Here is a 24881-nt window from a genome sequence, read left to right as displayed (position 1 = left end):
CTGTGTGTCACATTTATAGCTTCTTTCCAATTCTAACTCCAAAGTTAGAAAGCTGGCCATTGTTTTCACCTAAATGTAATGAATGCCCTAATTAACCTCTCTTCCCTCAAACTTATCCTGCATAATACCAACTAATTAATATTTCTAAATAACATTTTATATCATTTACCTGCTCAAAATGCTCCAAAAGAGTCCTATTTATCATAAGATAAATTTAAAACCCTTATATGATACCAGTTAAATACGTTCTACAGGTTGACTCAACCTACCTATCCAAATTTTTTTGTTACTATTTTGTAACATGAACACTTTGATTCAAACTACATACTGATGCTCCTACAAACACACCTGCTTATCTTGTCTTTCCTTATGCTTTCCCCTTATGTGGAAGACATAACTCCTCTGAATTCTGCTGTCCTTCACAGTTCAGACCTGGAAACAATACAATGCCCACCATGTTTCCAATTTTTCTTCCTAGAGGCTTTCTAATTAAAATCATGATCACTTTTTTCTGCTCTCCTAATCCAATTTTGTTTGTTTTTGGTTTTGGTGTAGGCACAACTAGCTGCCTATTAATATTCACCTAGGAAAAACAAAAAACAAAATAACAAACAGTTTCTGTTGTAATAATCTCAATCATACATATGCAGAAGAGTAAACAGTTCATAGGTAATCAGATATAGGAGGCATTTTATTTTAGTCAAGATGATCAGTTTGTTGCCACCAGAAACAATGACTGCTAATATATGAAGTCAACTGGTAGTGTTATTAAGTAAGTATGAATCATATTAATGAGAGTACACAGAGCTAAAACTTTACTTGATCTTAATAGTATTAACTTGGCCAAAATGCATCCCAAAACATGATCTTACAAGTATAAGATCTTCACCACACATTCATTATATTAATGACACCATCATAACAATGATAAGTGTATAAATTACATAAACTGACATATCATTCAATGCTAAAAGACATTTAAAAACAACATGGCAGATGAATAGTTATTAATATAGAAGGTAACAAAAATAGTTTGCCAAATGTTATTTACAGGTCACTTTATTCACAGAAAAAACACGATGGTATTTACTAAATTTCAGAAAATGTGTTTAATCTAACTGGAGACAATATGGAGACAATACTTAAATAACCAGACATTATTCTCTCCTCTATCATTGAGCAAGATGATCTCATTTATGAAAAACAGCAATATAAATCTGTAGATATATATAAAATGCTCAAAGACTACATGACCATGGTTATTACTGATAGAAAATGATATAATTGAAGGCAGTAGTGAATATGACTTTGGCTTAATAGGCATCATCTGAATTTGTTTATTAAAAACAGGAACATCTTCATGTATTACTCAGGTAATTTAAAAAATATTTTTTATTGCAAGAGTAACGTAATTGCATGTTGCATTTTTTAAAGCCTTGAAAGGGTATACATCAAACTATAATCAGTGGTTATGCCTAGCATTGGGCTTATGAATGAATATCTGGTTTTTATTTTTCTGTATTTATTCATTTGCATATACAAACAAAAAAGAACTTTGAAATGTGTATATGCTTAAGTACACATAGCTCCCTGGGACAGAAACTCAAACAGTAGCTCTCTGAGGAGAGAAATGGTTAGCTGGGAGTCAGGGATAGGAGAGATTTTTCTTTTTCTTTATCTTTTTTTTTTTTTTTTTTTTTTTAAGGTACCAGGGATTGAACTCACCCCCTGTCAAAAAAGAGCAAAGTATTTATGTATAACCTATTACCCTATATACTTTAAATTATCTCTAGATATCTATAATAACTAACACAATGTGAATACTATATAAATAGTGGTTGAACTATATCACTTAGGGAATAATGACTCGACCACTGAGCCCCATCCCTAGCCCTATATTGTATTTTATTTAGAGACAGGGTCTCACTGAGTTGCTAGCGCTTCACTTTTGCTGAGGATGGCTTTGAACTCATGATCCTCCTGCCTCAGCCTCTGGAGCTGTTAGGATGTTAGGATGGCGTGTGCCATCGTGCCCAGTAAGAGACTTATTTTTTATCATATTACCTTTTATATCTTTTGAGTTTTTATTAAGTATATGTACCACTCATTTAAGAAATTCTTTTAGGTTTAACCCACCAAATGTTCAAACACCAAAGTTCTGGACTTCTAGGGTTCTGCCTCCCATCTATTCTATGGAAAGAATTCTCGACAACCTGCGTTTGACACAATTGTACAGGAGAGCAACTTTTTCTCCAATCCTAGGCTTGGTTCCACTTATTAATAGCTTTCTATCAAAACATTTCATATTAAGCACATCCCAGTTCCTACCATCACAGAGGCCACTAGGGTACATTTTTCTGGTTTCAGTTTACTTTTCTTCACCTTTTGGCCTCTGGCAAAACTATCCCCTCACCTATCTTCTGCCATTCCTCCCCTTTTCTATTCTCCAACCTCCAGTTCCTAATTCTGCTAAAATCCAATGATGTGCAAACTATATAAAAACTTGAACCAAATTCTTAACAGTTGTGAAAAAGGAACATATATATTAATTTATAACATTAAAATTTTATCTGAAGGAACTCAAAGACAGATTGGCAGGGAGTTATATTAGGGTCTTTGCTACCAGATAAACACATTTAGAACTGCTCTCTCTTCAGCATCCTTAGTAAACTCCCTATAGTAAAATCAAAGTATTACTTGATAAATTTCCTGGACTTTTGCTATTGTTGATATTATAAGGTTATCTATTAAACAGATCTTATAAAAATAATTATTAAATAATTAAATAATTTAATTATTTATTTCTAAACAAAAATAATTAAATAATTTATTTCTAAACAAAAAAACCCTCAAAGTTTGCTGAATCTAAAATAAAGAAACCCCTTTAAATCAATCCCTCTAGGTACTAGTTCACTATGACTCAGAATATTACTGAGTCATTAGTACCTGCCTAACTTGATAATCAGTGTATCAAGACAATGCAGTATGATTACTAAACTGGAAAACAAACAGGATATTCTTAGAATAGTACCCCTCACTACCTCTAACTAATTGTAAATGAAACTAATAACCAATATTCACTAATCACATACAGCAGAAGAAGCAAGTAAGAGATACTGATTCCTAAGAAAGACTCCCATCTTACGACTAATAAGCATCCCTTAGTCACCAAAGCTTCCCTATTTGCCCAAGCCCTGCCACAACTTTATCTCTTTCTATCTATTCACTTGCCAGTAAAATCACTGGAAAGAAAGCCAAGAGTTGACTACACAGCATAGCAATACTATACAGAGATTTCTATAATTATCACTTACAGACAAAAGTCCTTCATCCCAAATATCCTAAAACTGCAGATTCTCAACAGTTCTAAAAGAAGGTGAAAAAATTTATTTAGCTCAAAGAGACCATGGAATTAAAAAGGCATGTCATAGCAAGCAATCAGAACTGGTAACTGCAGAAAACTACTATTTGAGCTAGAAATTCTACCTTGCCTTTAAGACCCCTCTTCCCCTTCTGGTGTGTTTTAAAAAGTTATTTCATATTTTTACTACATAGAGTCATCTCTCAGTATCCTGAATTAATTCCGTGATCCTTCACAGATAACCAAAAATCTCCAGATGCTCAATCTCTTATACACAATGGCAAAGTATAGCTAACTAGGTACATTGGTGCATTCCTATAAACTCAGCAACTCGGGAAGCTGAGGCAGGAGGATTGTAAGTTCAAAGTGAGACTGGACAACTTAGCAAGGCCCTCAGCAACTGTGTCTCAAAATAAAAAATAAAAAGGGGTAGGGATGTAGCTCAGTGGTAAAGTACTCCTGGGTTCAATCCCCAGTAACCCTCACCCCCCACAAAAAAAGGGCAAAGTATTTACGTATAACCTATTACCCTGTATACTTTAAATTATCTCTAGATATCTATAATAACTAACACAATGTGAATACTACATAAATAGTGGTTGAACTATATCATTTAGGGAATAATGACAAGAAAAAAGTCTTTACATGTTCTGTACAGGTGCAATTTAGAGGGGACTGTATTTTTGATCTGTAGTTGGTTGAATCCACAGATGCAAAAACTGCAGATATGGTGGGTCAGTGGTATATATAATATACTGCTGATCTACAGAACACTAAACACACTGGTATTTGTGTTTTGCAAGTAGAATTTACCTTGTGGAGATGTTAATAAGTTTGTCCAAACTCCTTTAACTAGAGACCTATAAGTTGATCCTTAGAAGTCAGACCTAATGTTATAAACAAAACAGGAAAACCAGACCCTAGGAAATCCCCAAGGAAGTTTTAACTCCTAAGCAGATATGATTAATCAATAATGAATAACTGATATAATTCTTAAAATTCCCAGAAAGAGAACATAAATGTTTTTATAACATCCACTTATATCAGTACCACATTTGAGAACACTTTTAAAACATAATACATAATTATTTTTAGTACAAAATTATATTTATTTCCATTCAACTAAGTAGTATTTATTGTGAAGAAGTCACTTACCAAGTATTGTACAATTTTTAAAATACTACAATTCTTTAAAATCTATCTGAACAAAAATCAATTTTATAATCTACATCAAAAGAAATCAAGATTTTAGAAATATAATTTGTCTTTGAGTAAAGTTAGTATTATTTCATCAACTGTTCTATTTATAAGCCTGTTCAGAATTTCTTTAATATTATTAAATCTATCGTGGCCTCATATGAGGGAATTGAACCCGGGGTGTTCTGCCACTGAGATATATCACTAGCCCTTTTTCAAATTTTAAGCAAGGTCTATAAAAAATTGCCGAGGCTGGCCTTAAAGTTGAGATCCTCCTGCCTCAGCCTCTGGAGTTGCTAGGATTAGAGGTGCCCAGCTTGTCCTCTCTTTCAAAATAAGTGTACAGTTACTAGTACTCTTTGAGTCCAAAATCACACAGAATTAAACAGTAGGCAGAATACATGTGTTCCTATTAGGGAGTCACTCATAACCAAAGTCTTAACTGAGTCCCTGACAGGCATGAGTAGTATGCTAGACAAACTTTTATTCAGATTACTGAATTTATATTCAATTCTAAGAGCATGATCTTTCATGATAGCTGGGGTAACAGAAGCAAAATAAGTCACAGAGAAACCTTACAAGCATCACAGGTTATCCTATATCTTACAAAGTGAAGAAAACAAATCTATAACCATTAAACGGAACCTCATTCCCTGTTCTAGAGCATAGATGGCCTCAAGAAAAGACATATACCACCTAGAAACCATCTAAAAGTTGTGTGGGAATCTGGAATTTTAGCTTAACTGGGAAGAGTAAGGTTCCCATGCCTTCTGAATCATGCTTCCAGTAACCAATGAGACTAAGCTGGAGTTTATTAAGAAGTAGAAATATTAAAACTTGGAATCACCTATTTTAAAAGATTTACATACAAATAGTATGCAATTAGCATACTCTATTAGTAATATTAGTATACAAATGTCAACAGGTACTGATAAGTATTTAACAGAACATTGCCCTTTACCCAAAAAACCATGTACAAATTGTTGGTAAACATGAATTGTCATATTATCTGAGCATAAAAGCAGTAACAAGAAATAGAACCATAGCCATAAAAATGAGATAGAATACAACAGCAGGAACCCTGTAAATGCAATTTTACAACTTTATACTCCCTATAATTTCTGGTTTCCAACTAGTAAAACATCTGTATTTGCTACCCCTGAATATCCATTTAAGAAATCTTTTGTGATGACCCAGAGCCAGATGAATTATCTTCTCTCAGGTTACTTCTGGCCTCATAATTTTCTTAAAAGTTTTCCAAATAATATGTGTGTGTGTGCACGTATGTGTGTGTGTGTGTGTGTGTGTGTGTATATATATATATATATATATATATATATATATATATATATATATATATACACACACACACACACACACATATAAATTTAACACAGATATGATAATTATAACATGCATTTAGGTTCATGTACATAAAATTTCACAATATAGTACATTGTAAATCTCTAATTAGAATGGAAGTGAAAGTAGGGAAAATAAAAATTTAGGGAAGAATCATACCACATTAATTTGGGCTATAATAAGAGTAGTATTTCAAGTGGGATGCAGTGGCGCATGTCTGAAATCCCAGTGACTTGTGAGGTTGAGGCAGGAGGATCATCAGTTTGAGGTCAGCCTCAACAACTTAGTTGAGACTCTGGCTGGGGGGTAGGGGCTTGGGATACCTCAGTAGAGTGCTTGCCTTGCATGTACAAGGCACTGGGTTTCAATCCCCAGCATTACAAAAAAGAAAAAGAAAAAATGAGTAGTATTTTATCTGGGCATAATGACAATGTCTGGATATATTCAAATTGTTTGAAACTCAATCTTATATATCACACAACATCAGAACACAGGTTTTTCTATGCCAAATGCTAACCCAGGGGACCCCAAGAAGATTATTGCTAACTTGGAGGCAGGATGTCGTCACACGCTGAGTCACATTACAAGTCGAATCTTGAGTCACACTGAGTCATAGTATGTACAGGATCTTTTCGATTTGCAAAGGGCAATTTTTTTTTTTTTAATAATCCATGGCAAAACAACAACAACAACAACAAAAACCCACTCTAATTATCAAGCTGGAAGAAGTGGAATCTGAAAATTTAGTGACACATAGCAAAATGAAAAATATATAAAACTTTGACCAAGTCTTCCCCTTATATAAATTTGTCTTGCAGATAAATTTGAAAATGTGTAAAATGACACTTTAATAAAATAATTTACTGCAGCACCATTTATAAGAGCAAAAATTTTTTAAACAACCTAAACCATGTGGGGACTAGTTAAATAAACTGATATTTCCATACAATAAAATATCATACATAGCCAGGCATGGTGGCGCACACCTGTAATCCCAGCAACTCGGGAGGCTGATGGAGGAGTATCAAGAGTCCAAAGCCAGCCTCAGCAAAAGCAAGGAGCTAAACAACTCAGTGACTCCGTCATTAAATTAAAAAAAAAAAAAAAATAGGGCTGGGGATGTGGCTCAATGCCCCGAGTTCAACCCCCAGTACCAATAAATAAATAAATAAATAAATAATTTTAAAAGCCTTAAATAAAAAGAGCATATGCTCTTTGTTCTGAGAAGTAGAAAAAAAGTCTCTAAGATATAGAAAATGCAAAAACGTAAAGAGTACAAGGATGTATAGTATTCTGAAAACATGTATAACAAGTGGGTGGCATGGACTAGAGGGTGTGCATATTTGTGTATGTAATTGTATATGTATGCATATATATGTGCATATACATATATATATGTATACATATGTATATGGAGGAAGAGACATGCACATATAACATCTCTAAAAGGACCCACCCAACACGTTATCTGCCTAGGAAGTGGGATTAAATGAGTGGGAAATACAATAAAGAAAATTTGTCACTTTATAGTTATTAAAAAATTTTAAACCATGTAAATGCACTGCTTGATTAAACACATTAAACAATGTATAATTTGTATACAAAACACAGCATTTTAGGACTTATACATAGCAATACAGTATAATCTCACAAAGTTATACTATAATTAAAAAATTACAAATTAGAGTTAACAACTTTTACTATCCTTTTTATTAAAATACCCACCAGTTCATCTCCAAATTTATTATTATATAGTCACAGAATACAGACCCAGAAGGGTCTCTGAAAAAATCTTGAAAATTGATTTATTAAAAAATGTGACCCTAAGAGGCTAAATAACCTCACCTAAAGGACACAATCAGCAGGTAGCAAAGTAAGCCTAGAAACTGACAACAATTCTAATCTTTTCTTGTATATTTCTATCACCCACAAATGGTTTCTTAATTACCACAAGGAGCCACCAAAAAGTCAACCATGTTGCATTTTGAGGATAATATAAATGGCAGGTCCAGTGTGAGCTGATATCCTATCTCTATAAAATACTTCTCAGTGTTCATGGAAGAATCAAAAGGGATCTGATTTTCTCATCTGGGTTATTTTTTTAGCAAAGTGCCAAAGAGTAGTTAAAGCCATAGTTAAAGATGGGGGGTTGGGGAGTTTCCTACAAATTATACTAGAAAATCTGAGGCAATAAAAATCATTTTTATATAAAATAAGAACTAATATAATATGGCATAGAATATAGAATGTACATGAATATTTAAGATAAACAGACACTTTCAAAGAAATTTTGTGTTGCTTCTGATTGAGAATGATCCAAATGACCTAGAAGTATAGCTCACACACTAACTCTCTTAAACTTTTAAAAGAAAGGTTCAAAAACTACTACACCAAGGGAATTAAAACAGAATGCTTCCCCATAATGGAAAAGGCACAAGGTTAGAGCTAGATAGTATGGATGTGCTGCTACCTGTTCTTGTCACTGTGAAACACAGATCAACTGGGCTCAGAGCCTATTTCTTCATCTGTAAAATATGGACAATATTACTTATCTTGTGGTATTGTTATAAAAACTGGAGATAATATATGTTAAGCCAGCTTTCTGGACTCTAGACTATAACAAATGGTGTCTACTACTACAACCATCACAAATGTAATCAAACTCTTACCATTCATTTGGGTTCAATTTGTGAGAACAAGACAAGGCAGGCAATGGATATTTATAAACCCTCCCAACCAGCCATGAAAAGAAAATAGAACAGTAGGATAAAACCACCTATCCAAACAGTATTATACTCACATATTTCATTTCAAACTTCTTAGCCAACATTTCTACCTCTTGCTTCTCCCGATGCTCATCATTAAATGGGTCTTCTGTATGAACAATCTTCTTCTGATTCAAAGTGAATAGGAAAAAGAAAAGAAAGTATTAGTATTACCTCAACTATTATTATTATTGATATACATTAACTACTTCAATTATCTTTCAATATAATTGAATATGCAATTATATTCAATAACATTTAATGTGTATTCAATAATTATACATTGTATAATTACTTTAATTATTATCATTCACAGTTGAATGTATTCTGAAATTTAATCAATAATGAGAATCACTTTTTCCTACTGCAAACAAGCAAATTAGTAGGATTAAAAGTAACTAAAAAAGAATTGCTGATTCATAACAAGAAAATATTTGCAGTTTTGGTAGACTTATATACTTCTAGCTTTTTGGTGTCCAAGAATGTAACAATCCAAACTGACTCTACTTGAAAAATGGTCATGTGATCACCTCATCCAAAATAATAAGGTGAAAATTCCCCAAAACATTAGGTAAAAATGAAAACATACATAACTCCAGCTTGACATCTTCCCTAATAAAGCTTAACTGCTTTGGTCAGGAAATGTCTCTAAAAGAATGTCTAGAAATTAATTAAACATTTAATCATCTATGAGTTATTACTCCAGTATCTTCAGCCTCCCCAGCTTTCTGATGAGACCCAGAATCAACAATTTCTATATCCTCTCTATCTCTTGTCAATGGATATATGTTCAGGGAGTATATATTATTTTTAAACAAAGGTAGAAAAGACAAGTAACTGCGAAAAGTTTATATTACCATGGCTTTCTTTTAGCAGGGGACAGTGAAATTTTATTGTAAAATACGCAGTTCAAAACGCACATGCACCGGGCATCGTGGCACACGCCTGTAATCCCAGCGGCTCAGGAAGCTGAGGCAGGAGGATCGCGAGTTCAAAGCCAGCCTCAGCAACGATGAAGCGCTAAGCAACTCAGTGAGACCCTGTCTCTAAATAAAATACAAAATAGGGCTGGGGATGTGGCTCAGTGGTCATGTGCCCCTGAGTTCAATCCCCAGTACCAAAAAAAAAACAAAAAACCCCACAACACACATGCACACACACACAGGCAGAGAGAGCGCATGCTTGCACCCAACAGCTAGGATCCTATATTTACCATCTGTTGCCAAAACAAACAAATCACAACCTTTACTCAGGTTCACTACTTCAGCAGACACAATTTTATATATGGTTTTCAATTTACACACACAAAAAAGTCAAAATACAGAGCTACTTTTTAAAAATATTATTTTTATCTAATTTCAGACAATTGATTTGAAAGTAAATGTTTAAAAAGAAAGACTAGATGTTTTGCTTAAGTGGTATCTTTGATTACTTAAAAATGAAAGTATGGGCCAGGCACAGTGGCGCACACCTGTAATCCCAGTGACTCAAGAGGCTGAGGCAGGAGGATCACAAATTCAAAGCCAGCCTCAGCAACTTCCCCAAGACCCTGTCTCAAAATAAAAAATAAAAAAAGGGCTGGGGATGTGGCTCAGGGTTGTGCGCCCCTGGGTTCAATCCCTGGTACCCCCCCCCCCGAAAAAGTATATTACAACTCGAATACTGTATAGATTTGAGTGACCATGAAGGACAGGGGAAAAAAATGCAGAAGAGGCAAAGATTTCCATACTTTGGAACCAAGACGCTTCATCCTAGACATAAAGGCTGAGATATGATCAGTCTAAAACATCTGATAGGAAACCATGGGCAGAATGAAGACAAAACAATTCATCACACTTAGGTCATTAGAATAAAAGGATACTTCTTAAGGCTTAAAAAGTTTACTTTAGAATAAATTTTTATAACTGTAATAAGTAATAAATTTGTAGAATGCCTTATCCCAGTTGGAGTTATCAATGAAAAATATAAACATTACCCAAAAGAAAATAAACTAGCAAGAATACACTGGTAAAGGGGCTGGGGATGTGGCTCAAGCGGTAGCACGCTCGCCAGGCATGCATGCAGCCCGGGTTCAATTCTCAGCACCACATACAAACAAAGATGTTGTGTCTGCCAAAAACTAAATAAATAAATAAAATATTAAAAAAAAAAAAAAGAATACACTGGTAAGGAAATAAGAAATACTAGAGATGTTCAGGTATAGCCTTAAGGTTAAAATTAAGGGTCAGTGAGAAATAACCATGCTCTGCTATTATTATTTTAAACTGCCCCTTCAAGTCACTGTGAAGTCCAAATAGTACGTCTTTCTACCAGTCTTATCCATTTCATATGTGTAGATATCCACACAGGGAGCTATATTTTTATTAAGAATCATCTTTAGGGGCTAGTGATATAGATCAGTTGATAGAGTGCTTGCCTCTCATATATAAAGCCCTGGGTTCAATCCCCAGCACACACACCAAAAAAACTTTATGTGTTATTCTAAAATATTTTATGTACTCTATACAGCTTTCAAAGAATATTTTTATTTACTCCTGATGGTCCATAAAAATAAATTTAAGAAAATGATTCATTTTTCCTTTTTTTAAAATATTTTTTAGTTGTCAATGGACCTTTATTTTATGTATTGATAGGCAGTGCAGAGAATCAAACCCAGTGCCTCACACATGCTAGGCAAGCGCTCTGCCACTGAGCCACAACCCCAGCCCAGATTTATTTTTCTTTTATAGTTAAAAATACCTCTCCTCCTTCAATCAAACTGAAGTATGATTCTTTTATTTTTTTTTTTAGGTGAAAAAATAATCCAAAAATTACCAGCTACCCTAACTATCCATGTGCAAAATTTTGCCCTTTGCTCTTATTAACATCATTTCCTGATCTTTCATCCAACTTTATCCAAAATATGCAATGGAACAAACAACAGAATGCCAGAGAATTCTTTTTTAATATTTGTTTTTTACTTGTAGATGGGCACAACACCTTTATTTATTTATTTTTATGTGGTATTGAAAATGGAATCCAGTGCCTCATGAGTGCTAGACGAGCACTCTACCACTGAGCCACAAGCCCAGTCCCAGAGAATTCTTTAGTACAGTTACATTCATACTACAGTTACTTATTTTTCTCTTTATAGTAATCATCCAATTATTCATGTTCACAAAATTTTCTGTGTTCTGATTTACAACAAGTTTTTTTCCTTGTACATCAATCGCTGCCAAAACTAAAACACACTATCATTCTTCAGACAGAAATGGTGAACAAATCTATCAGGATAGAGATGTCTATACTGCCTTGGTGTCATCCTGAACCACCTCAGCCACAGCACATTCTGCACAGAAGCATCAAGGAAAGCTTTAGTCAACTACATCCAGATGACCTGAGAGGTGGCTTTGCTCTCTCTGTTTTGCCAGCATATTCTATTTAATTGTGCTTTTCCTCATTTATAAAAACTGGTCATAGAAAAAGTTTCAGTTGACTTGTGTTTAACTTTTCATTTAGCATTTATAAAAGGGCTGATTCATTTTTTCCTTTTTTTTTTATGGGTGCATTACATTTATACATAATGGAAGGGGACTGATTTTAAATGCACCCCCATATAGATGGTATTCACAAGTACCACTTTTCCCCTCCAATTCCACATGTATCAACTTTGGGATCTAGAGCTGCAATCTTATTCAGTGATAGATGGCTGTATAAAAAATTTAGAGCGTTTTCCTTCTAATTTTATAAGATCTCTTTCTTCCCTTTTTTCTTCTGATATTTACAGAACATTATGTTCAATTACAATAACCCAAAATTAAAACTACTTTGAAAATATTATATCATCTCTCAAAATATGTGGACTATTCCCAGGAAAGGAGAGGAATATTTGGGAATCAATACTTTCCAGGCTAAGCTACTCATGTTGCTTTCAGATGGCCTCTCTTTAGGATTTCCTGTCATGGAACTATGATGATTTTACTTAAACAAGTGCTTTCTACTATTTCTTATGTATTAACTGGGAGAAATCACAAGAAAATCTGGTAAATTTTTGTTGCAGAAGTATTTTGTATCTATAGTGAAGCAAAAAAAAAAAAAACAAAAAAAAAACTTGTGGGATGATAAAAGGCATACGGCTGAATGTACAATGATAAAATTGGACCAATTAACACCTAAATAAACATTATGTATGCAGTAAACATAAACATCAAATTATTCATCTTTCTCCTAGAACATGAAGGTATAGTCACACTCTACAGGACAATGTCTTAAGGACACAGCAGGCACACAATAGGAGGCAAAGTAGTAGACTATACCACCTAGGTTTGTTAAGTACATTCCATGATGCTTGCACAATGAGGGAACTGCAAATGTCCTATCCTTAAACACCACATGACTGTTAATAGTTGTGATATCAAAATGTTAACAAAAGCTAGGGTGTCAAAATAAGCTTTCTTCCTGAACTTGTTTCTTTTTGAAAATTATAAATACATATTGATTTATCATGGCATGAACATTACAGCATAAAGGAGGTTATTAAAAAGGTCTTTATATTTGTACTATGACTTTAACTTGATTTTGACATCATGCTCTAAATTTTAACCAGTATTTGTTAACAGACATTTTGCTTTACTATGCATCCCTATTACAATGGAAAAAATACTAATAAAATTAAATATAATCACTCTATGTGTTAGCCTCATTTTTAAAGTAGGGACAATGATTCTTTCCTAATGATCTGTTACACTAAACCAGATAAAACAATGTATTCTGCTTGCAACTCTGTCTATCACATAGTAAGAATTCACTATACATTAGCTGGTATTATGTATTTTTATCCAAAGATAATGCTTTTTATCTGTAATTTATGAAAATTACAAAAATTGCAAGCCTACTTAGATTAGCAGGTCTAATACAATTTACTCAAAAAATACTCCATACACTTTCAATTTTCTTTGGGAAAAAAATTACATCACATTTATCAAGATGAGGGCACTAAGGGAGGACAAAATGTTATGTGACAGTGACCAAAATAGTCCCTACCCTTAACAAAATTAATTTTCCTTAAAATCATTTAATAATTATTTGACCACACAACACTATTTGTAACTTATGATCAAAAGATTACCTGGCTACAATATAAACAAAATCTGGCAACAGTGTTTAATGATACTTTTTGACTAAAGAGCCATTCATTTCAACTACAGATAGTTGAGGAAAACAAAACCAAGTGACTTCTGGAGTCCATTAGAGACCCATGCTAAAGCAAAAGGCCATAATCTCTAAAAACAGAAGACAATGTTCTCTCTCTCCTCTCTCTTTCTCCCTCTCTGTTACTCTATCATCTCCCTTTCTGACTCACTTGCAAAGATGAACCCACAACAATAAAAATTACAATTACCAACAAACCGCTGTTCCAATCCCATTGTTCACCAGTTCCATCAAAGGTATACCTATGTCTTTTCAATAAAGTTTTTAAAATTTCAAAGTCAAGATTTTTTTCCATCATACTTCACAAATTACAATGGCCAAGTATAATATCCTACAACTCAGAGTTATAAATTAATGGTACTCAAATGAGAATATGATGAGTGGCACCCAATAAAGCAGGAGAGACACCCACCCATTCAATGACAGTATGAACAAACTCCATCAAAACTAAAATTTTTAAAAAGATGCTAAAACGTTTGCCAATACGAGAGGGGGAAAAAATAAGTAATCAGAAAACTAACCAATTTCTCCATTCCTAAAGTGGAATCCCTATTCTCTGAAAATGTTAATTACTCTTAAATCCCCTTCAATTAAGAAAAAACCACCCGCACGCAAACCTAGCTCGGCAGCACAGGCGCCTTGCACCACGGTAATGAAGATGAGGATGAAACGAGGGGTTACACAATCTCTCGGCTTCAGGCTGGGGGGCGTGTCCCCCAAGGTTTTCTCTTCCTATCTATTGGAAAGACAGCGGCAGCGCCACAAGAACCCAGCCACACGGCTAGCAGGGCCCCAAGATTTTGTGTAGGGAGCAGAAAGGAAAAGAGAAAAATCCGAGGTTTCGAAAGGTGCTGAGAAAAACAGGCGCGGTGCGGTGTCGCGAGGAGAGCCTCGGCCACCCCGGGGAGCTGAGCTGCACCGCGCTCCCGCCCGGTCCACCCGCTCGGCCGGGACCCTCCACCCCACCCTCGGGGTGACCAGGACGCGCCGGGGGCTGTCCCGGGGTGCAAACCAGCCGCGGGAGGCGGCGGGTCCTGAGGCTGCCCGGGTCTGGGGCGGGAGGGAGGAATCCTCTGTACCCGTTGTTCTCCGCACAGCAGCAGCTCCGGGTAACTGAACTCCACGCAGCTTTCGTCGGTGGGGTCCTTGAGCACCAGCTCCAGGCGCACCGTCTCCCGCGGAGGCGGCGGCTGCTCGGTGCGAGAAGCCGACTCCCGCGGCGGGGGCGGCTGCAAGGGCAGCTGAGGGATCGGCGGCGGCGGCGGCGGCGGCTCGGGCCGCGGGGGCTCGCGCTGCAGCGACATGGGCGGCTCGGCGCGGCTGACCTCGCGCTGGGGGAACGGCTTCTCCCGCGGCGGGGGCTGCGCGTCCGAGCGGGGGGCCGGCTCCCGCGGGGCCGGTGGCTCCGCCCGAGCCGGCTCGCGGTACGGCTGCGGCTCCAGCCGGGGGGGTTCGCGGGGGCACTCGGGCTCGCGCTCGGCCCCCGGGTATTCGGCCTCGCGCCGCCTCACCGGTGACAGGCTAATGAACGCCACTCTGCGCGGCTCCGCCATCCCCACTGTTCTGGCCCTTCGCTTTCGCTCGAGCCGGCGCTCGCTTCTACGCCGCGCTGCGTGCCTGTCCGCTCTTCCTCTTGTTCTCCGTCGCTTTTCTTCCCTCCACCACCTTCAGCCGTCTCCGTCGACGCCACCGTGAGCGTGGACAGTGCCCTCTTCCCCGCTACTATGTTCTGATGGGCTCTACCGCCATCGCCAGGGTCGCCGCAGCCGCCATGTTGGATCCCCCACATAAATAGAAGCAGGCCGCTGAGCGGGCGCATGCGCAGAGAGGAGACGCTCGCGTCCACCGTCGTGGCTGTTGCTCAGTTTTCCTCTTCTCCTTCCAACAGTCTGGAGTCCAGACAAGCCGGCGGAAGTGACGTCATGACCCGGCATGTTTCCTTGGAAACGGAGACGCTATCGGCTACTTTCCTCTGAGGGAGGGATCTGGGGTTTCCCGAGTAGCTTCCTACTCGCACCCGGAAACCGAGATGCGCTTGGGACTCTCAGAGGCAAGCGTCGGGATGTGCCCCGGACCAACCTCGCTATGGCGCCGGGTCCCGCCAGACATTGGCCTTCCGTTCCCGCCGCGAGGGAGTTGGGCTGTCAGCTGAGTATTCAGGAGTTCAGGAGAGAGGAAGGGGACGCTCCGCCCGCCCGCTGTGCCTGCGCGCCCTGTGCCCGGGCAGCCCGACTTATACCGGGAAGAACCGAGGTGGCCAGCGCCACCAGACCCCTGCCGGAAGCGCGGCGCTGTCTCCCACGCGTGTCCCCTCTAGACTCGTTCCCTTTCTCCTCGCTCGGCGAGGGGCACTGTGTAAAACTCAGTAAAGCTCTCCAGTTTGAAAATTGAACGAGCAAATATATTCATTTCTGTATTCATTCATAAGGCCCAAATTGTTGAAACAAATAGGATTCAAGCTAATTTAGGAGGGTTTGGTGTGGTTTAGTCGACGCACCCTCTGAAACTATGCCGAATGCTCCGTTTCAGGGCGGGGAGGAGAGGGGATTGGACACGCCTTCTTGACGCACTGGGAGAAACTAATTGGAATTCAGATTTTAAGGCGTGAGAATCGCTGGCCGTTAAAACTCATTCGGAAGAAAGTAAATTTGAGGGCTCGCCCTTCACATCCTCTAAGGAATCTAAGCCCTCCGTAAATTGTACTAACTGGATTAAGTATTGAGGATCCTGAGTGTGAAGGCAGATATTCTGAGTAGGTTTTTGTTTTTGTTCTTTTACTTTCTCATGTTGAACCAAGATGATGATGGAACCTATGATTCCAAAGGTCCCCCCTAGCTCGTGAAAGCTATCTTTTTTTTTTTTTTTTTTTTTTTTGGCACTGTGTTTACCTCCATTTTCTCCTTTCCCTCCACTCCTAATTGCCATTAGGGTCTCATTTTAGGACTGTCTTAACAGCACTTTTCGTGACCTTTCTGCTCTCAGACTTTTTACATTGGAGGAAAATGTCGCGAGGGACATATTAACGCTTCTAAAACACTTTTTTTATACCCTTTTCTGTCCTAGCTACAATGTACCTACAAAATAAATTCTATACCTATACTCAATATCCTTCACAATTTAGCCCAGGGATTGCAAACTGGTGGTCTTGGACCAAACCATTCTGCATTTGTGTAACTTATTCACCTAACATTATCTTCTGCTAACTATTAACCTACGGGGTGTTTTCCCAACTTTTGGAACCATATCCCACAAATTAGAAACAGATTTTACATTGTAACCCAGTGTATGCACCCATAGTACATACCTGAGATACAAGTGTCACAATAGTGGCCTTCCTGGGTGGGAATAAAAACAAAGAATACAATACTTAAAAATATATTACACAATGTAAATATAAAACAATATAAAATGTATAAATAATATTTATGGTTTATAAAATATATGATTATACAGAAGCAAGTTAGGAAAGATTTTAGTTAATGCAATGTTCATAGGTTTATTTCAGTCCAGAATGCATGTTGAGCACTGAACTTTCACTTTATTTTAAATGGCTCAAAATTGAAAATTCTAATTCACATACTTAAACAGTTATAAATTATAATAGTGTATACCTATGTTTTTCATAGTAATTGTTGTTTTTTAATCTTTATCTGACCTGATAAATTTCATGTATGGCAACCATTTTTCTGTGTAAATGAAGTATTAATCCACAACAGTTTATCCTCTTTATTCAATTATTTAAGTTTTTGAAAGTTAGATGAATCTTATATACATTTGTTTTTATGTGGTATTTCAAATTATCTTGTTTCTAATAGTTTCTTCCACTATTTTTTCATTTCTACCTTGTTTGCTGATAATTTTTGCTGTTCCTTCAGTTGAAATTCTATAAATAGTATAGCTTAATTTTTTTTACTTAAATGCTATTTTATGATTTTAAATATATCATTCTCTATGCAAAAATAATTCCTCTATGATATGGTCTTGCCATAAAAATTATGCATCTTGCAGTAGTAAGAGTTTCTAAATGTTCTGTGATATTACAATTGGTATTGTGACATCACCAAGAAGAATAGTTTTTCATTTATCAGTACCATATCCATCAGTGCTGGATGAAGAGGAGTTTGAGCTCTTACCATGAACCACTTTTCTTTTTTGCCACAATATTAGGCTACTAAATATGAAGATTGTCTTTCTTTTTGTGGAACAACTGAGAAATTATGCCAATAACTTTGCCTTTTCTAAGCACATATTTAGGAGTTTGTTGATAATTTCACTCTGCTATATCTTCAGATGTCATTTTAGTTTTGAAGGGAATATGTTTTCATTTTCAGGAAATGCACTTTTCCTTTTTGAATGAGCTGTAAAATCAATGTTTATGAATTAGAGTGAATGTTTTCTAAATATTTTCACTATTACAATTCTAGTTCCAGCAGCTGAAACTGAACACTTTTCTGGTTTTTTTTTTTTTTTTTTTTTTTTTTTGGTGTTTTTTTTTTGTTGTTGTTGTTGTTTGTTTGTTTGTTTATGCTTCTGTATTCCTTTTTCTCCTAATAACAAAACAACATCTTGCAGTTTATGCTAGTTTGTGTAATATATTATACTTGATACACATACCATACTGGTGACACCCATTTCCAAAAACATCAAGTTGGAAATTTTGGGTTTTCTACAAGCAAATAATACTCTCATGTACTTAATTTCATAAGTTACAGTGAGTTCTGATAATATAAAATTGGGATATACAATGCTGTCTGTCCAATAAATGAACCCAGGAAATTCCAGTGTATAGATTTTCCCTCCTTCCCTGACTCTTCTCTTTACAAATGATTGAATTATCCGAAGTCCCAGACAGGAATTAGTGTGGTGCATTCTGATATTTTCTATTAAATTCTGTTGTAGTCTATTTCAATTTTTTAAAGTACTGCTTGTGACCCTTAAAATTGATCTTACAATCCTCTAATTGGTAGATATGTACAATCCAATACTTAGACACTGAAGAAGTGAAGAAAAAGTAATTTTGATCTTAGAGACTAGGGGTAGATAGTGTCTACCTACCTATTTCCATGAGAATTTGGAAAATCCTAAATGATTTTATTAGGAGAGGGCCCTCAAGTAGGCTGAGAAGAGGTCATAGTCAATTCCAGGGCAAAATCAGAGTGTCTTTAATGTTATTTGTATACTGTAGATTCAGATTAGGCACTCTTGTTTTGGGAAGGGGGTACTTACAGAAATTACATAACATTACAAAAATTACACAAATGGTATGAGAGCAAGCTACTAAGCTTTTTATACCTTCTTGACAATGTTTTCATGAAGACCAGAATGTCTTGTGAACATCCAAAGGAAGAGAATCATAAAGAAAAGCAAGTGCAGAGCCTGTGGAAGGAGTGAGCTTGGAGAGTTGGAAGAAAGGCGAATGAGGAGGAACACAGAGAGCCAGGTGCTAGGAGGAGGAGAGAAAAATCTGAGTGGGAGGGAGCGAGGGGCCAGGTCATGGAGTAACATCAAAAGATTGATTTTTTTTTTAAATAAATAGAAGCCACTGGAAAATGTTAAGTAGAGAAGTGACATAATCTTAAAAGAAAAATACTTCAATAAAGTGGGAGCAATCAGCTATGAATGCCACTAAGAAATCTAGTAAATGAGGGCAAGGAGATGACTGCTGGGTTTGACAAAATGGACATTATTGATGACCCTAAGGAGCCAGCATGCACCCTCCCCACTTTTTTTATTTCAGAGAAAGAAGGTTGAATCATTGTTTATTCCAGGCCCTTTTAAATCTCTCTTTTTCCCTCTCTCTATGTGTGTGTACATGCAGGCAAAAGAAAGAACAATTTACCTCTTTTCAGTTTCTCACCTCCAGTACAAAAATTCTAAAAGTTTGTTGGACACAGTGGCACAGGCCTATAATCCCAGTCACTTGCAAGGCTGAGGCAGATGGATCAAAAGTTCGAGGCCAGCATCAGCAACTTAGTGAGACTTTGTCTCAAAATAAAAAAGAATAAAAATGGCTGGGATGTAACTCAGATTCAGTGCATCCAGTTTATAATTTTCAAGTGGTAATCTGCAATGGCAGGGACATTATGTGGTCCACCTTCAGGAACAGATGCAAGACCCACAGGTTTAACTATGGAGATAGCCCAGTGGGCTTATTTTTCCTTGGAGTTAACACTATTAACTAAGCATTTGCATTTTAATTTAATTTTTAAATTAATAATTTTTTAAAAGAAAAAAAATGTCTCTATTCATAGATACATGATTGTCTACTCAGGAAATTCCAAAAAATCATGAAAACGAGGGTTGGGGATGTGGTTCAGTGGTAGAGCGCTTGCCTAACACACTGAAGGCCCCAGGTTCAATCCCCAGTTCCACAAAAGAAAATTCACAGGAGATTATAGCAAGGATTTAGAATAGATTTGGAAGTCAAGTACTTTTTTTTATAACAGTGACAAACAATTGGATTGGAAATTTAAAACTGGATTCCATATATGTAGGGACAAAAAAAGAGATAGTCCTATATAGTCTGATGAAAATCTATAATGACAGAATCAGAGACAACATAAATAAATGGTGAGATATTTCAGTTTCATAGATGGAAAAATCTCAAAAAGATTTAATTTGGCCCATTGTTTTGGTCGTTAGTTGCTTGATCTGGTGGTCTTGGGCCTGTTGGGAGACCAAACATCATGGCAGGGAACATGTGGTAGAATGGAGTGGCTCACATCGTGGGGGCTATGAAGACAAGAAAATTATCTTTTAATTCACAGCACGGGTTCCATCTGGAGAGAAATGGGATGATTTGGCCTTTATGAATGATTTCAAGTAGAAAATGTTATGACTTTTTCTTACAAGTCTTTGCCTGATTTTCATTAAGCAAATGTTCTCTTTGCAATGTTTCAGTTGACTGTACAATGGTTTTCTGTATTTTCTGCATATGTAATGTTGGCAAAAATGCAAACTCAGTATAGGAATCCCAATGCATTTTAAAATGTTGGGCACACATTTTATGCCTTCTGCAGTGTCATATCATTCTCCTTATGGATCTCGCAGCACTGTTTCTGGTTTGGGGTGACCCATCGTGCTTTTGGTACCTGAAACTCTCTGGGTGACAATGGTTGTGCAGAGCTAATTTGGCCTCTGGAGCAGAGTTCATGGAGTCTGAAGATGGAAGGAGCTGAGTGGAATTTTAACATATAGAAACATGCATATAACTTAATGAAATTTTCTTCTTTTGGTACCAGGGACTGAACCCAGGGGTGCTTAACCACTGAGCCATCTCTAAGTCCAGCTCTACAGTTTACTAGCACAAGCTCTATGACCTTAGCAAAATAACTTAAGCCTCTGTTTCTCCATCTGAAAAATAAAGATAATAATATACATACTTTAAAAGTTGTTGGAATTAAGTGAAGTGTTTAGAAGAGGGCCTGGTGCATAGTAAGCAGCAAAATAAATGTTTGATGTTCTTTGTGATGTTCTCCTAATGAATAGTCAGTTTTATTGGATGATCTGTGAGTCCTTGAAAAGGAGGTCTATATTTGTTTTGAAGGCATAAACCATAATAACAATCTATTCCTTTTTATTTTTGATGGATTACTTTCAAAATTTACTTTTTAAAAAAATTTCACCTTTCATGGATTGTAATCTTCTCCTATTACTATCCTCATGATCTGTATCATTTTTGTTTTTAGAATAGTGGTGCCATTTTCTTTGTTGCGTATTCATAACTGTTATATCTTCATTGAGAAATGGACCTCTTATCATTCAAAGTGTGCTTCTTTGACTTAATGATTTTGACCCTATTCAACCTTGTTTGATTGTGACACCTGCTCTCTTTTTATTTGCATTTGCCTAATTGTACTATTGCCCATCTTTTTATTGTTAACATTTATGCATCACTTTGTTCTGAGTAAGAGCAAATAGCCCAGAATTCGATTTTGCTTTGTAAACCTATCTGCCAATCTTTTTCTATTAATAGGTGACTAAGACCATTTACATTTTTGACAGGAGAGGTGTGTTTGAGCATAGATCTGTCCCATTATCTTATGTCATTCTTTTTCCTTTAAATATTTTTTAAAATCCTCCATGAAATTACCTATTTGCTTGTTTTGTGTGTGTTACTTTTGATAATTTGGACAGTTCATATTTTTGTTGTAATGAAATAATTTTAAAACGTCCTTAATCCTCAATTACTTTGGAAGTTGTCTATAATATCCAATGATTAAGTTAATGTATTTTCTCCATTTTGTGTTTGAATTGGTATTATAAAATGCCCTCATATACCTGTTACTTGATTTGTCAGCTTTAAATGATATTTTAAAGATAGCAGTTTCCTCTTTTTTTTTTCATTTTTTTTTTTAGTTGTAGTTGGATACAATACCTTTATTTATTTTTAAGTGGTGCTGAGGATCAAACCCAGCAGTCTTGCACATGCTAGGCGAGTGCTCCACCTACCACTAAGCCACAACCCCAGCCCAAGATACCAGTTTCTTAATACTACTTTCTACTTTTCAGCTAGAATAAAATATTCGCCTATAGGTTCAATGTATGTACACCAATTATCTTAGTCATCAATATTCTATAATATTCTTAATCTAACATTTGGTTTTCTTGTTCCTTTCCCTATTTACCCCTTGTGTTAATTTTCTATAGACTCTAAGCCATGTTGTCTGTTTGGTTTGGTTACTCATCTTTGAGAAAGATGAGTTTTTGTGGAGCAGCTGTTTTGATGAATATGCATGTCGGGGGACCCCAGGGCCATGTGCCCACCTAGCTGGCATTTACCTTCTGACACAGAATTTTGCATTTGCTCTTCTCCATCTCATTTGATAAGCAGCTGGGTGCTATTCACAATGAAGCTTCTGTGCTGCAGGGCCAAATGCTTTCTAGAAATCTGGCTATCTCTGTGATTTCTTTTTTTTTTTTTTTTTTGTCTTGCTCATTCTTCTCTGCTTCTCAGAACTAAATTTTAGATACTCTATGTCTAAACATATTGCATTTATTATATTGCAACAAAACATGAGAATTTAGCACACTTTCTCTCTCTCTCTCTCTCTCTCTCTCTCTCTCTATATATATATATATATATATATATATATATATATAAAACACATACGCTAATGTGAACATTTTTCATTTTCTCATCCTCCTAATACAGTTGGATCAATTTTGGGTTGAATCAGTGTTCAGTGCTTCCAGTTTTGTGACCACATAAATACTTTCATGGCTCAGCCTTGAAGCATGAAAAATTTCCTTTCCTGTACATCTTAATAATTATCTTCTAATTTGCTTAGCTGTCCAGCAAATGTGGTGTGTGTGTGTGTGTGTGCGCGCACACACATGCATACTTGTATATTTTACCTCCAAACTCTCTCCCTGGCCAGTGTGATAACAATGTGGTATTCTGTGTGTTTAATCTTGAATGAGTATCTTGGAGTTCTGTGTTATGTCTTAAAATGTTGCACAGCTGCTTTGAAGCTTGCTCTCCACCATCATCCTAGCATTCCTATCACACCTTGCTTAAGTTGGAGCCTTTGTCTCTTGTATGATGTGTCTCCCCCCCCCCCCCTTGTTCCTTTGTTCCCAAGTTTTTGATGGAGCACATTTTCAGGAGTTTGTTTTTATTTTGTTTTATGCCAGGGATTGAATCCAAGGTCTTGTGCATGCTAGGTAAGGACTCTAACCTGAGCTTCTTCTCCAGCTGCTTTTTTTTCTTTTTTAATTTTACATGTAATGTTTTCTTTTTTAAAAATATTTATTCTTAAGTTTTAGGTGGACACAATATCTTTATTTTACATTTATGTGGTGCTGAGGATCGAACCCAGTGCCTCATACATGCTAGGCGAGCGCTCTACCACTGAGCCACAACCCCAGCCCCTTCCTTCTCCAGACGCTTTTATTTTTTATTTTGAGGTAGGGTCTCAACAAGTTGACTAGGCTGGCCCTGAGCTTGAGATCCTCCCTCCTTAGCCTCCAGAGTTGCTGGGATTACAAATGTACCATACCACTCCCAGCTCAGGGGATATTTTTATGTTATGTATTTGTCTGGAAAGTATTTGTCCTACTACATATTTCAATGACAACTTCTAGTTGGAAATACTTCTTAGAATTCTTAAGGCATTGCAACATTGCTTTGTAATGTCCAGAGTTGCACTTGAGAAGTCCAGTGTCATCTGTTGATCTAACTTAATTGTTTACAATTTGTGTTCACCTCTCCCCACCTAAAGCTTGAGTTCTTCTTGTCTCTTGTGTTCCTATAACTTTTGTTATTGTTGTTGTTGCTCTATTGATGCCCTACAATGATGCCCAGTTCTAACTACAATCTTTAAGTAGTAGTTGTGATCATAGAGAGTGAACATTAATTCATGAACTTAAACCTGAGATCCTTTAAAAAAATGTTTTATTATACAAAATAGCCCATGGTTGAATGTATAGCTCTGTGAGTTTTGGTAGACGTAATGACTACCATATGCATTTATTTTAATGATTTCTCCAGTCATTTCCCCAAAAGACTTATGCCCATTTACTCAGGTGGCGGTATATTAAAGAATACTCAGCCATTTTCAGGACTATCATGCACATGCTCTTAGTTGACAGTGATACACAGGGACCCAGAATATTATTACGGGCCCCAGTTGGAGTTGGGGGATCAGGTAGTAAATGCAGTTTGAGCCAGATTCCATCTTACTGTGGGCTCCTTCTATTCACAAACCTATCTGATGGCCATTTCCCCTTCCATTGAACTTACATTAATAACCACCTACTTCCTGTCTTTTGGTTATTTGAGATCAACAACAAACTTTATTTTTTATGTTACTCTTAGATGTATAAAGATTACTAATGAAAATTTTTGACTTTTCTTGAATATCCTTCCTGACATCTATGAACATACAACTCAGCACAAAAATAGAATCCCACTTGAGTCCATTTTGTGCTGCTGTAACAGAACACTCTTGAAATGGGGTAATTTCTTTTTTTTTAATATTTATTTTTTAGTTATAGGTGGACAC

At 36.6% G+C, this 24881-nt stretch overlaps 1 protein-coding gene across 4 annotated transcripts in view; it reads right to left on the bottom strand.

The window, feature by feature from the left end:
* The window catches only part of Ubn2 (ubinuclein 2), a 79675-nt gene extending 64247 nt beyond the window's left edge, over positions 1-15428 (bottom strand). For 2 of the 4 annotated variants that reach the window (XM_046434043.2, XM_046434045.2), the window contains exons 1-2: positions 14955-15428; positions 8721-8813 (exon numbers count right to left, since the gene is read on the bottom strand). In XM_046434043.2, the coding sequence (XP_046289999.1) occupies positions 8721-8813; positions 14955-15428 (567 nt within the window). Of the gene's footprint in view, positions 1-8720; positions 8814-9542; positions 14927-14954 lie in introns of those variants that run through there. The other 2 variants (XM_046434044.2, XM_058575721.1) reach the window with 2 other exon arrangements.
* Between the last annotated feature and the right edge of the window lie 9453 nt (positions 15429-24881).

Source organism: Marmota monax, unplaced genomic scaffold (assembly GCF_021218885.2).
Source record: "Marmota monax isolate L192 unplaced genomic scaffold, Marmota_monax_Labrador192_F-V1.1 WCK01_AAM20220418_F8-fsc00122, whole genome shotgun sequence".
Taxonomy (NCBI): domain Eukaryota; kingdom Metazoa; phylum Chordata; class Mammalia; order Rodentia; family Sciuridae; genus Marmota; species Marmota monax.
Note: the sequence above shows the minus strand (reverse complement) of the source record. Positions and strands in the feature narration are given on the sequence as shown.